At 45.2% G+C, this 13,022-nt stretch overlaps 1 protein-coding gene across 2 annotated transcripts; it reads right to left on the bottom strand.

The window, feature by feature from the left end:
• Window positions 1-1,012: 1,012 nt before the first annotated feature.
• Window positions 1,013-13,015, bottom strand: kdm5a (lysine demethylase 5A). Of its 2 annotated transcripts, none has more exons than XM_028400356.1 (29): window positions 12,488-13,015; window positions 11,943-12,331; window positions 11,204-11,281; window positions 10,782-10,904; window positions 10,401-10,571; window positions 10,092-10,280; window positions 9,781-9,859; window positions 9,581-9,672; window positions 9,332-9,490; window positions 9,013-9,132; window positions 8,775-8,933; window positions 8,229-8,410; window positions 7,988-8,150; window positions 7,787-7,906; window positions 7,512-7,706; window positions 7,249-7,430; window positions 7,018-7,142; window positions 6,756-6,906; window positions 6,497-6,617; window positions 6,246-6,422; window positions 5,875-6,053; window positions 5,438-5,756; window positions 4,805-5,365; window positions 4,567-4,725; window positions 4,142-4,270; window positions 3,905-4,052; window positions 3,571-3,791; window positions 2,975-3,448; window positions 1,013-1,791 (listed from the first exon to the last, which is right to left on the bottom strand). In XM_028400356.1, the coding sequence occupies exons 2-29, from the start codon at window positions 12,087-12,089 to the stop codon at window positions 1,495-1,497; spliced, it is 5,220 nt and encodes a 1,739-aa protein (XP_028256157.1). In that variant the 5' UTR covers window positions 12,090-12,331; window positions 12,488-13,015; the 3' UTR covers window positions 1,013-1,494. The 2 variants fall into 2 exon arrangements, with proteins under 2 accessions (XP_028256157.1, XP_028256156.1); XM_028400355.1 differs by having other exon boundaries at window positions 11,943-12,406.
• Window positions 13,016-13,022: the final 7 nt, after the last annotated feature.

Here is a 13,022-nt window from a genome sequence, read left to right on the forward strand (position 1 = left end):
GCTCCCCCAGATTTGATCATATGAATTAAACTTTGTTTCCAAAGCCCTCCATTGATCCTACTTATCTCTGTCCAGTTTAAATAAGGGCTGATATATGAGAGAATCTTTGTATTTATTCAGTTCTCAGCTCTCAGGTTTTCCATATATATTAAAAATGTAATTAGATTTTTTCATATTTTTTATACAGTGATATAATTATACTTATGCACTGGTTTGCTGTAACACCCAGGTTGCAAAAATGGAAAAAGTCAAACATGCAGATTAAAAAACACAAAATGCTGCATGTTCTCTCCTCTCACGCTGCTTCAGCTGTTTGTAAAACCATGTTTTACCATCAGCTTTTAGGTTAAGGGAAGCAAAGCTTGAGTATCATAGCTGGACGTGCACCGATATGACACGATGAAGCCGAGCAGAAACAAAGCGACAGCTACACAAACAGCGTGTGACGATCACTAAATCATAAACGGAGAATATGTGGCCCTGCAGCCACCCTGTGACTGCATATTTCTAACGTTCTGTCAGCACTGTGACAGAGGACGGAGCAGCTGAGGTCAGTCTGTGCCGGATCTGACTTGGCTGTTCAGTGGAGTGGACAATCCCCCACACTCCTGCCATCTCCATCTATTTCTGAAACACAAATGCATCACATTATGTAATGAGTACAAATCCTGTGAAACCCAGGAAACACATTAACTGCCATTTTTTCCCCTCTTCTTCCCTCCTTTCTATTTTTCTTCACACCATTTTATATTTTACATGCATGCAGACCTGCAACTGCTTCACAGACTTCTATTTATTCCCCTCCACTCATCTCCTTCTAGGCTGCCGCTGAGGCCTAACTTAGTATTAAGTCTATATAATAAATGTACTTAAAAAATATGAACATTTACTCTAAATTCAGAACATTTATTAACATAAATAACAACATAATTAAAATATTTTCATGTCTCAAACAACAAAACATGGAATACAAAAAAAGCAAATTAACCAAATAAAACAAAACAATGATCGATCATTTGACTAGGAATAGTTTATTAAAGGTGAGAAAACAAAAAGCCACAATCCATTTGTTTAATTGCTTAAAGGCTATGTACATTATAAATAATCCCACTACATTACAACCATTTGTTTTTTTTCCCTAGTCTGAGACCTACGTACTGTCTGACGGAGGGGGGCGGTTCAGAAGTTCTGTGACCGGGAACACATTTGTTTTATTTGTCTGTTTGCACTGAACACAACAGCTGGATTGAGTGGCCTTGTTACTGCTCACAGGAGGACCAGGAAGTAGCTGTGGGTGTTTCTAGACATAAAAACCGCTGAAGGAGGACTAACGCATCTGAAGGTGTCGTTGCCGGAGCCTCACAGAGGATGTTTGTTTTCTTGTGCTTTACAATCTGGACAGCTACAGAAACTTCTCTCCGAGGTTGAAACACTAGTCTGGATGGTGGGTTTTGTGTGAGGTCTGTAGTCCTTGGATCAGTTTTTTTCTTAGTGCTAACTGCCCGGCTCAGGCTCCCCCTGAGGCTGCTGATGTGAAGTTGCTGGGTTTAAGTGAGAAGCAGAGGGCCACGAGGTCTGCGTGCCACTGCCGCCACCACACATGGATGTGGTCAGCACTACGACGCTCTCCTCCCCCACCTCCTCAACCGCCATGCCCCCACTGGCTCCGGTGGCCTTCAGGGAGCAGTCCACGCAGATGTAGTCTTCGTTCTCGGCCATTTCGCAGGATACGCCCACGCAGACCTGGTGGAACCACTCGTCACAGCCGCCGTCACACTGCACCCAGTCCACCTGTGAACACAAACATGGAGCAAAATTCACATTCATGTCCAGCCCAATTAATAATTCATAAAGTCTGAGGTCAGGACAGACAAGTTCATTTGTTTGAGCTTTTTATGTGCACACAAAGACATCATCTAAATTCTCATTATCTGCCCTAAAGCTGCAACAGTGAGTCAATGAAGGGAAGTTTGGAACTGTAAGGAAACAGGAACATTTTCCACTGGTGTCCATTTTGTATGTGCAGGAACCATCAAAAACCCACGGAACCAGCATGGGCCAAAACCTGGACTTTACTTCAACCGCCGGATCTACAGGCCTCCTGATCCCTCAGCTCTGATTGGCTGGTCAAGTGGACCCAGAGGCCACTGGTTAACTCAGCAGAGAGTCTGCGGTTGTATTTTCTCCCTCTAAGAAGGACCACATCGGTGTGGCCTGTTAATACGTTATGTGTAACTCTCCTTAAGATGTTCCAGTGTTGTTATCAGCTGTTGATATTCAATAAAGCTACATGATGTGAAGAAATGTTTGTTATTAACCCTGTCTCAGCAAACCAAACAAAACCTGTGTTATTCCACCAGGAGCGAGTTTGTAGGACTTGACACCCTCTGATATAAAAATTAAAAAAACAAAGGGGATCAGTAACCAACAACTGCTTACTGCTGTCACACTGCAGATCCAGAACCTGGCAGAGGTACCAGAAACCTTCCCACAGGTCATGATAAAAAGCAGGAGTAACAGACATATGTGTTTTAGTCTTATAAGAGTCTATTAAAAGCTCTGCTCTGGTCCTTTGAGGTGGTATTTTTAGGCTCTCAAGCGAGAGAACGAGTGAGAACGAGCCATGACCCCAATTAACTCAAAATCAGAGGATTAACACTTTTTTCCATTCTGGGATAACTGGTATAACTAAATAGTGAAAAATGTAAAATAAGATTAATCATTTTTGCCTCTTTTGTGTCATTAATAATATTTTGGTATCTGTTTGGAGATAATAAATGCAGAAAACCTGAATATTCCTAGAAAACACTTAACACAGTAATATTTAAAACTTTAAAAAGGTGTAGAGTCACATGGTCACCTCTGACCCCTGTTAATCACTAATCTGCAGCTCTGTCTATCAATCATCTAAAATTTAACCCTTGTGCTTCCTTTACTGCTACACAGCTGGTGAAACTCAGGATTCAGTCCTCACCTTATCTTTACAGGGTCTCTGGCAGTTCTTAGCTGCACACACTGCGTTCTCATCGTTGGAGTCCTCGGCTCCTGACCAGTCATACTTGGAGGGAATGTCAAGAATCTTCTTCTCCTTCCTCTTCTCCAGTCCCTCTCTGATGGCCTCTGCCTTCGCGGCGGCCTTCTCTTTCCTCTTCCTCTCCTTCTCCTCCTTAGCTAACCGTTTGGCTAGCTGCTTCATCTCCCGGTTCTTTTCCAGGTTGAGCTTCAGCTTCTTTTTCTTGGGTTTACCCCCGAGACCCAGCTCGAGGCCCACCCTTTTAAGCTCTTTAGATTTGGGCGGTCTGATTTCTCCCATCGCTGAGGCCCCACTGACAGCAGCGGCGGCCATTAGCATGTGGTGGTGCTCGGCTCTTTCCAGCTTCCGTTTCCTCTTCTTCTCTGAATCTTTCAGTTTGATCTTCAGAGGCTTCTCCATCAGAGAGTCGTCAGGCTGTGAAAAATAATAGAAGAATAAATTAAAGATGATACTTTGAATACATTCAATCCTATTTAGAATTTACTAAAAGGGCTTTCAGCTGTGTGATCACGTTGTGTAATGGATGACCTTCGTACCTCCATGACCTGCAAAAATCTCTCCTCAGAGGGAGGGTGCGTGGCCTGAAGGATCCTCCAGATGTGCTGGGTTTCATCCAGGGACACCTCCAGCAGGTCTCCCAGCATCATCAGCTCCTCCAGCTGGGCCTTAGCCTGCGGGGACAGCTCCAGCACTGGTGGCTCCAGGCTCCGAGGAACCAGGGGGGTTTTTCTGGGCTGCTTTCTGGGAGTACCCAGGTCTGAAACGCAATGTATTTTGAGCATAAGTTGAGCAATTAGTGTTAAGGCAAAACTCTCAGCCACTGGAATTAGATGCAATAATAATTATGTCATTTATGTAATATGGCCTCACTTTGCACACACGACTTGGAGGCAGAGGAGTAGGCATGTTCGGCGCAGAAAGACGGCGTGGCAGCCGGCCACATGTGGCTGACCACTTCCTCTGATTTAACAGGAATCTCCTCATCACAGAAGAGGTACGGTTTCACTTCTCCAGGGTCCTGGAACCAAAAAAAAAACAAATCCTACTTGTTAATCTACCTGGCTTTAAATCCACCACTTAAAATCAAACATGTGCTACCATTCACACCTTTATGTCATAACCGTAAGTCTCCCTGATGTCCTCGTCTGAATCCGTCTCCTCGTCATCGTAATCCACAGACGGTCGTGGTGATGTTGCCCTGCTGAAACCGGACTGCTGAAAAGTCTGGATGTGGCCCTGTGTAACACATGCAGAGAAATGTCCCCATATTTCTGACATGAGCAGAAAACAAACGAAAAGTGTCTTCACAATAAGCTAAATTAATGACACCTGTAATACCCTGCACCACAGTGACTGCAATTTTGTTTAACACTTACAGATTAGTGGCCTCTTCTGGTGCATTTTATATCAACACCCAAAGCCTCTGTAGAGCCCACTTTCACTCCATTGTTTTCCATTTTTAAAATTTGCATCTTAGACCAGGTTTTCTTGAGTCTCACAGACTTGCTGTCAAAGATGGAGGTCTGACGTACCTGCAGGTCGGGGTTGGCAGCAGCTTTTTGCAGCTCTGCATTGATGATTTTCTCTGTTTTCTCTCTGGCAGCCTGCTCCACCATACGCTGACTCAGAACAGACAACTTCGCCAAGGCTGAAGACAGCTCCTCCGTGGCCAGAGCTTGCCGTGCTCGGTCCTGATGGGGACAGTCAGACCAGTGTAAAGATAATTGGAAAACTCTGGAAGTCCTAAACATAAAGCTCTAAAGTGCATACCTGCCAGCTCATCGCCCGCTCTGTCAAACACTGGAGTGCTTCTCCTTCTGGCAGACGCACAGGCAGCTTCTGAAGCGAAACCAGCAGCGACAGAATGGTCTCTAGTCTCGGCCTCCTCGACCGCTGGCATAGCGGACACAGGAATTTTGAGTCTTTGTTATTGCTCTGCCAGCCCACACCTAACTTCTTCTGAGAGCCTGTCTTGGGCAGAGGAACACATGCCCCGTGGAACCAGTCCTTACAAAGCTCACACTGCAACATGAAGCCGCTGGCTGTCTTTCGACACAGGCAGAACTTGACCTCTTCAATGCGGTCTGCCATAGCCATTTTGGCTAAATTAGCAGCACGTAGAGAGTGAATGGCCTCCACCTCCTTCTGCTCTTTGGCTTTGAAGGCTGCAACAACGGTGGAAGGATCTCGCACCTCTTCAAGGTTCTCCTCTAGGTCACTGAGCGTTTCAGGGTCGAAACCTCCTCTCTCCTTCTCCATGAGCTCCTTCACACGCTTCCTCTTGCTTTTGCTGTTGCCGTACACTCCGATGTCCACGCGAGGACTCAAAACCTAAGAGACAAAACATTTTTTTTAAAACCAGCCAGATGTTAATCAAGCAAACATGTCTTCCCACTGGTTTACCTGAAGCAGTGTGTATGTGGAGTTCTTCTTCAGGAAAGTGCGAGCAGTCCTCTCCCTCCAGGCCCGGGCTGCAGCCACCTGAGACTCCACTTGAGCTAGTGGATCTAGCCAGACAGGTATGGAGCGGCCCCTGGCCAACAGGCTCTCCAGCTGATCCAGGTAAGAATAGCTGCTTCCACTCTGAATGGCCTCCACCTTGGCAGTCCACTCCTTTGCCTTTTGTAGGGCCTCTCGCAGCGCCAAAATATTAGGCAGATATGCCGGGATATTTCTTGCTTCCAGCACAATGCTCTCCAGGGTGACCATGCTGTGTCGAGGCCTGGGTTTATAAAGGGACAGACAGGCAGGGGGTCACAAATGTGACACAGGCAATAAGGACTTTTCCTCAGAGGCAAAGAACATTCTGCGGTTCTTATCTGCCATATGTTGAACTTTACCTGGCCTGCAGGCAGGCACGAGCCTTGTCCTCCCACCTCTCTGACACTGTAAGGATCTCTTGTAGTTCGGCCATGGCCTTCTCCACAGCATGGTGAGGAGCCAAACCCACCCCCGAGTCTATCAGCCTTTTCATAAGCTCCAGAGTGACACGATGAGGCTCAGCAAGAGTGATGCGCACCTGTGATGTGATCAGATCAACGCAAAGTTAAGATCTCTGATCAAAATATGAGCTGTTCCTACTTTCAGTTCTACACAATATTTTGTGGTATTTATGACCACATGTCAGTGGTAGTTTCTGTTCCCCTTCTAATGAAAAATGACAACAACAAGTATGTCAAAGCAGGCAAACGTACAGCTATCAAAATCTCACCTCATCGAGCCAGCGAGCCTGCTGCAGCTCCTGTTTGAGTCTAGGCAGCTCTGGTAGCTCTACATCCAGGCCACTGCCCAGGTCCAAAAGCGCCTGCAGCTTGGAGGAATCAGGCATCTCGTCTGACAGCGCCACCTGGGCTCTGTCATGGAAGTCCTCCACATTCTCCAGCAGCTCCTGAAGACACAATATGAATGGTTAGAAATCAGGCAGAACTGAGTGTAATCAGCATTTCTACACCTGGCACTTACTTTGACTTGTCGTGCCTGGCTGATGATGCACGGCAGCCTGTAGAGTTGGTCCACGAAGGCTTTGAGCTCGTCCACAGTCAGCTTGGTACGATTTCGGCTGCTGTCAGAACGCAGACGGCTGCTGCAAACACAAATGGCAACACACACATGGTTTAGTTTGGCTTTGAAATGGAAACCAATATTGGTTACAGATAACAGCCCCCCAGCTGGCTTTTGACTCATCAGTACATTGCTGACTACATTGAGTGTTGTTGCTGACCTGTGTCGCTGTTTACGGCTAAGCAGCAGCTGCGCTACAGAGGAACACGTCTCTGCCTCTTTGACCATCTCCCTCAGGCGCCGGAACAAAGTGTTCTCAGGATATTTCCTGTCCTCTGCGTCCTCCAGCAAAACCTTCAGCTCAATAAGATCTGTCAGAAATAACACAATGACGTTTCATCCAGAGAGTCAAGTAATCATGCTATGGCTCAATAAAAGCACAGTATGCATTATTTTGTAGTGTTTTTGATATTAATGTAGACCTTTTTTGTTTTTCTGGTCGGCAGCCAGGGCCTCTGTGACCCTCTTTGCCCACGTGTCATAGGACTGCGCTCGTGTCTTCACACCATACAGCATGGAGGGAAACTCCTCCAAATCATAACGATACCTGAAATATATCAATTAATTACTGAGTGAACAGCTAACCCAAGTTGTATGTGAACAAAAAATATACAACATGCGACTATAACACCAAGACAGATGAGTCTTCTCACCGAAGACACTTGTTGCCGAGAGGACAGTCACAAAGATCTGCTGAGTGGTGGAGACAAACCAGCTGGTCCGGGCTGCAGGAGCAGGTGAGTGCAGACAGAAAACAGGTTGTTTTACACTTGTAGCACTGTCGCTCATCATCTGGGACCAGTTCAAAAATCTCTTGTTCTGATGACAGCACACCCTGTAGGTAAGGAGGCAGGACCGTCAGTTAAGGTGTTTCAATCACACACACACATAAACTAAGCACAAAGACATCACTCACCATTTCTTGAACAGCCTGTCTGAGCTTCGTCTCCTCATCCACCATCTCTCCCATTTCTTTGAAAACGGAGGCAGCCAGTTCCACATCCAGGCTCTCGGGATCAGCAGCCATCTTACACAGTAGCTCCTCGTGGGAGAAGACACAGTAGCGTTGGAGCCGGCGATAATGGGCGACACACTGACGGCCCATTGGTAACTGAGGGACATGTGTTAAAAATGATCAGACCACAGATCCCAGCATGTTTTAAATGAAATAAGGATGTGTTTTTTACTCACCCAGTCAGCAGTGCAGAAGTTAACAGCCTCTGCAAAGTTGTAGCCCTGGTTGAAGCCACTGTGGTAGGCTCGGGGGAAGGTCACCACAAACTCCCCCGCACACTGATTGGTCCTGTACACCTGAGGGCACATGTCCACATGGAGTACATATGAGACTGGTTATTACAATTCAGACCAAAGGAATATGTCCGAGGTACATACAGGGACACCATGCTCCATGAGGATGTTGGGATTCATGATGGTAACCAGTTGATGGAGGAGGTCAGGTTGGGAATCAAACAGCTCAGGAGCCAACTTTTTCATTACAGACTCCAACTTCTCTGCTGCAGAGGCTGGTACTCCGTACCAAGTCTTGGGTTCTCCCCTGGAGAAGACAGGAACAGGAAGTAACATAACGTACTTACTTATATAGCCAGTCAGCTATTTTTTCATACAAACTTACCAGTGCAGGAAATTGATGGAGTAGCTCCAGTGGTCCTCAATGTGCCAGCAGAATGAGGAGAAACACATGCCAACGTAGAGCCAGGGCACTTTCATGCCTGAGATGTCCACATTGATGTGAGCGAGCACTGACTGTTCCAGCACTGGCATGTTGTTCAGGTTCCAGCCTGAGTTGGCATACTCCTGAAGAGAGGGGGAAACAGTTCTTGAAGGCAAATGTCATATTTTTACTTAACAAAACTCAGAAAAACACTTTTTCAAAATTAGATGGGCATCTGATTAATAACATTTCCATTAAAACAGTGTTTTTCTTACATTAAAAGGACGTTTAGAGGTTGTAACCTTCAGAAAACATGTGAAACAACCCACAAACTTGATGAACAAACTAGCAAATTTTAATCACTAAGTTTAGTCCTGCATGTGCACGTATGACAGCTCTTATGTCACTGCTGAATAATCAACCTTTTTCAGCAAGATTACTTCTATACAACTACATGGCCACCATATGTACTTTATATTCAAGTCAGGTCCAGCAACTTCTTCTCACCTCCTCGTCCCCCAGTAGCCTCCTTTTGCCATCCCTGACAGGAAATCCGCTGCCCACCTCCTTCGAGCTGATGTCAGCGCCATACTCTACGATGACGTCCTCCTCGATGCTGCTCACCAGACGCCAGAACTCCTTCTCCACCAGCTCTGTGGGAACCATCTGAGGATACAAAGTGGTTCTAATGTCATCACTGAAAGGCCTTAATCGATTCATAGACAGCTGAGGGGATTTTACATACATGAACAGGCATGTTGAAATAGTCAGACTTGAACTGGTCTGCCATCTCTCCAAAGCTCTGCAAAGTGTACTCCCTCACAGCCTGCTCGAAGCCAAAGGCCTCCCTGGGCTTGCTGCACTCCTGTGAGGGAACAGAAACAGATGTGATCTTAAATTACACCTTTCTAAAACTCTGCATGAAGACAAATAAATCCACAAACGAACAATGAGGGATAAAGAAAGTCTCCTTTTAGAGGTGAGCTCTCGAAAAAACGTTCCCAAAAAATTCCCACATTTAAATCTTCTTTCTTGTACTGGCCTGACAGCATTCAACTAAATACCTCTGCGACACACTTGGGGCACCGCCAGTCTCCTTTGGGCACGTCCTGCAAAGGTGGGATCAGGCAGAAGGTGTGGTAACTGTCATCACAGCCATCGCACAGCAGCAGTCGGTCCTCTTCATCTCCTCGTCCACACACCAGGCAGAGATAGAGGTCAATCTAGATGATCAAACCTTTTCGTCAAGCCTTCTGCAGATCAATGAATTCAACAAAAATACAATGCAACACTATTAGACAAAAAAAACGTACAAAGTTGACCTCCAGCGTCTCCTTGCGTGGCCTCATTTTGATGGCGAAGGCTTGGGCTTTGAGGTGACGCTGCTTCTTGCTGAATCCATCGTCTAAGAAAAAAAGAGTGCCAACACAAAATTAGAACACCTCAGACTAACACTGCTGAGATGTTGCTCAGTGTATGGTAAAAACACAAGTCAACCAGCAACGATGCTTACCAGCTGAAACAATTTCCAAGCCGACCATCTTGGGACTTGTTCCGAAGATTTTGAGCCCTTTCGGCTCTTTGTTTTCCCTCTAGAAAAACAACAACAGTGGTCTGTGAAATGCAGTGATCCTGCTACAAGGCCAAGTGTTAGGACTCTGTGGAGCATGCCTGCCTCAGCTGGGAACAACCATGAGGGAGGGATGCCAAAAACAAAGTGATACCGCTGCCAACAATGACAAAGCGTTACAACGGAGTAAATTACAACTGCTCTGACAAATTAAAACATAAATAACACTTTAAAACCTCTGCTTGGTTTTTTACCTCCATCTTTAGCCGCCTGGATCGTCTCTCAGGTAGAAGCCGCTCTTTGGTTTGGGCTTCATCCCCATCGTCATCTTTCTCCTTTTCCTCCTCTTCCTCATCTTGCTCGTCTTCCTCTACCGCATCCTCGCCAACTCCCTCATCCAGTTCCTCCCCATCGTTTCCCTCATCATACAGCCGCTGGAGGCCCTGAAAGGAGCAAAAAAGATGTTTAAAATGTCCTTATATGATGCATTTGATAACATATAATTGCAATCTATGATCATATATATTTTCGTACCGGTTATTACAACCGACAACACTACTCACAGTTAGTGTAGCTCCAGACTGGAAGAGTTCATAGGGGTAAAGGATTCTCTCGTAGTGTGTGCGCAGAAGTGAACCGGCGCCTTTACCTGGTGGGAAGCCCATCCGGCTGGCCACCTTGGACCATACCTTCTCTTTACACACGGTCTCAAATCCACCCTCGGACGACACAATCTGAGACACACAAAGGAGCATTTTTGCCAACATAATAAATTCACAACAAGTTTTCCAGCATTATTTAACATCACATAACAAATAACCACAATTCTTATTTTGAGGATGTGTCACAGCATCCATACCATACCCGAAAGCACACACCCATATATGTGATCTTGTTAAATATCAATATTATATATTCAGTTTTAAACGTAACATGGTATTTACCTTGCTGAGCTGGTAGAGGTCCAAGATCTTTCTCTCTACATGTGGGAATCGAATCTTGGACCCCTGCAGCTCCCAGAACTTTGCAATCTGATCCAGAAAGTTGAGCTTAACCCGAGTGAGGGCCTAGACAATCAGGAGAGAGTCGGTAAGATTACAAAAACAGAAATTAAATATTTTAAGGGCACCTTAAAATAGGTTAACTTCTGTTGCAGAGGCTGCACTTTGATAAACAATAACTCTTCTCCTTCTGATGGTGTGAAAACTTTATAACAACATTTGAAACAGTGTCAAGAAGCACTTAACATAAAAAACAATCACAATTCTAATGTTTGCCCATTGTCTCCCAAAAAACAACACTTGAAACACACTCTTATTCATACATATTGTTCCGGTGGCATGACACATTTTGTTGACAAACTTACCTCAAGTTCATTTAACCGCTGTACTCTTGGAGTGAAGCGGAAGTTGCGTACATCACATGCAAATGGAGGCTGCCAGTCCTGAAAGACAGGAAAACAGAGAACATGTAGCAGCAAGGAAGAAGTGACAGCAACACCGAGGCCACCTCCTACAACAACAAATCATTCTCAAATCAGACAGAAAATCATTACAATACACCTATGTTTTTTAAAAAGATAAGGTGATAGACTGTATATAAACAATGTGGTTTAGAGCTTTTATTTTATTATTTAAGTCTCTCCACTGGAAGAAAGTGTTGTCCAGGCACAGAAAAATCTAAATGTTTTCTTATGGTTGCTGGTTTGTGTATCTAATATATGCATAAAGCTTAAAGTCTTCATGGTGTTGAAAGGACCTGAAGGCCTTCATGTGGCCCAATGTCGCATCATCGCAGCTAACATGGAACCATCTTTGCTCTGTAACTTAGCTAGCCAGCAGCAAAACAAAAACAAAGGACCAGAAACCGGAAATGTTCAAAAGATTTCGCCATTTTTAAAACAACTTTCTTTAAAAAAACACACAATAAAATCAGTGTCTCACAAGTACAAAATGTGTGCAGCTATGTGCAAAGATTTAAGCCTCATTTGACCTCTGTTATGGAAACTAGTAACGCCTTTCGCAAAACATTGACGCAGGCCCAAAGTGAATCGGCATAGGAGCTTTAAAAAAGACACCTCCTGTGTTGGAAATATGTGAGTTTACCTCGGGGGGTCGGATCTTGCAGATGCCAGTTTTCTCCGCAATGGGTCGGATCTTGTTGATAAATCCTAATGGATCCGAGAAATCCTCCCAACTCGGCTCAAACACTGGGCATTCAGGAGGGGGGACGAACTCAGCGAAGGCGTTCATGTCGGAGTGGTTCCAATAAAACAGTCTTTAGGAAAAAAATCTCTGATAAAATGCAGAGTTGAGCTCAACAGTTCATATTTAATAGCAACAATTTTCTTCTTGGAGAACTTCCTCTGTGTCCATGATGATCCTTAGAATAACAAATCACTTAAATGGCAGAGAAGTGGCTGGTGAATATTTTCCCATCATCCGTAAACAGAGGGCCAGGCGAGGCCGAGGAGTCTCCACCACTGCACCCCTACCTGGGACGGAGGGCAGGGTCAATTCAAACAGCCATCGTTCCGTCCTTTAAACTTAAATCTGTACAAAAATCCACTCTGCAATGAAGAGCAGGGCGATCACGGGTTTATTATTATTATGTTACGCAAGCTAACATTGCTGTTGTTACGTCTCTGTACCTGTGCAGTGCATGATTTCTTCGTGATGATGCATCTCCAACAAAGTTACCAGCGGTTAGCTAAAGTCCTACAGCAGCTAACATAATCAAAGTCGCTCGTCATGCTTCCCCAAATAAACTCCAGGCTTTGCGTCCCCCTCTGCTAGTGCCAGTCTAGAACGGGACCACGGCGAGAAGGAGGCTAGCAACAAATGTACATTGTTGACTGATGTCTCCACTCCGTGCATCAACACCCATTCATTGAAGTGCTTGAGGCAACGGAAAACTAGCATACAGCTAATGTTGTGTGCTAAAATCAGCTTAGCCACCGCTGCCCGTTGCGCAGCTAACACTGACGTTAGCTGATAAAGTCTACTAAACAGGACAGTCCGACACGGCTTAAGTGAGTTAAATAAATGCGCACCGAAAAATGCAACAGTTTTGTTATTTTGTTTCTACCGGAAATGACTTCTCGTACGATTTAACGTCGTCTGTTGGAACTGTAGCCGCATTAGCCGACGTGCTAGCTACGCCTAGCAAGGTGGAGCGAGAGCTCA

Source organism: Parambassis ranga, chromosome 2, assembly GCF_900634625.1.
Source record: "Parambassis ranga chromosome 2, fParRan2.1, whole genome shotgun sequence".
Lineage (NCBI taxonomy): Eukaryota > Metazoa > Chordata > Actinopteri > Ambassidae > Parambassis > Parambassis ranga.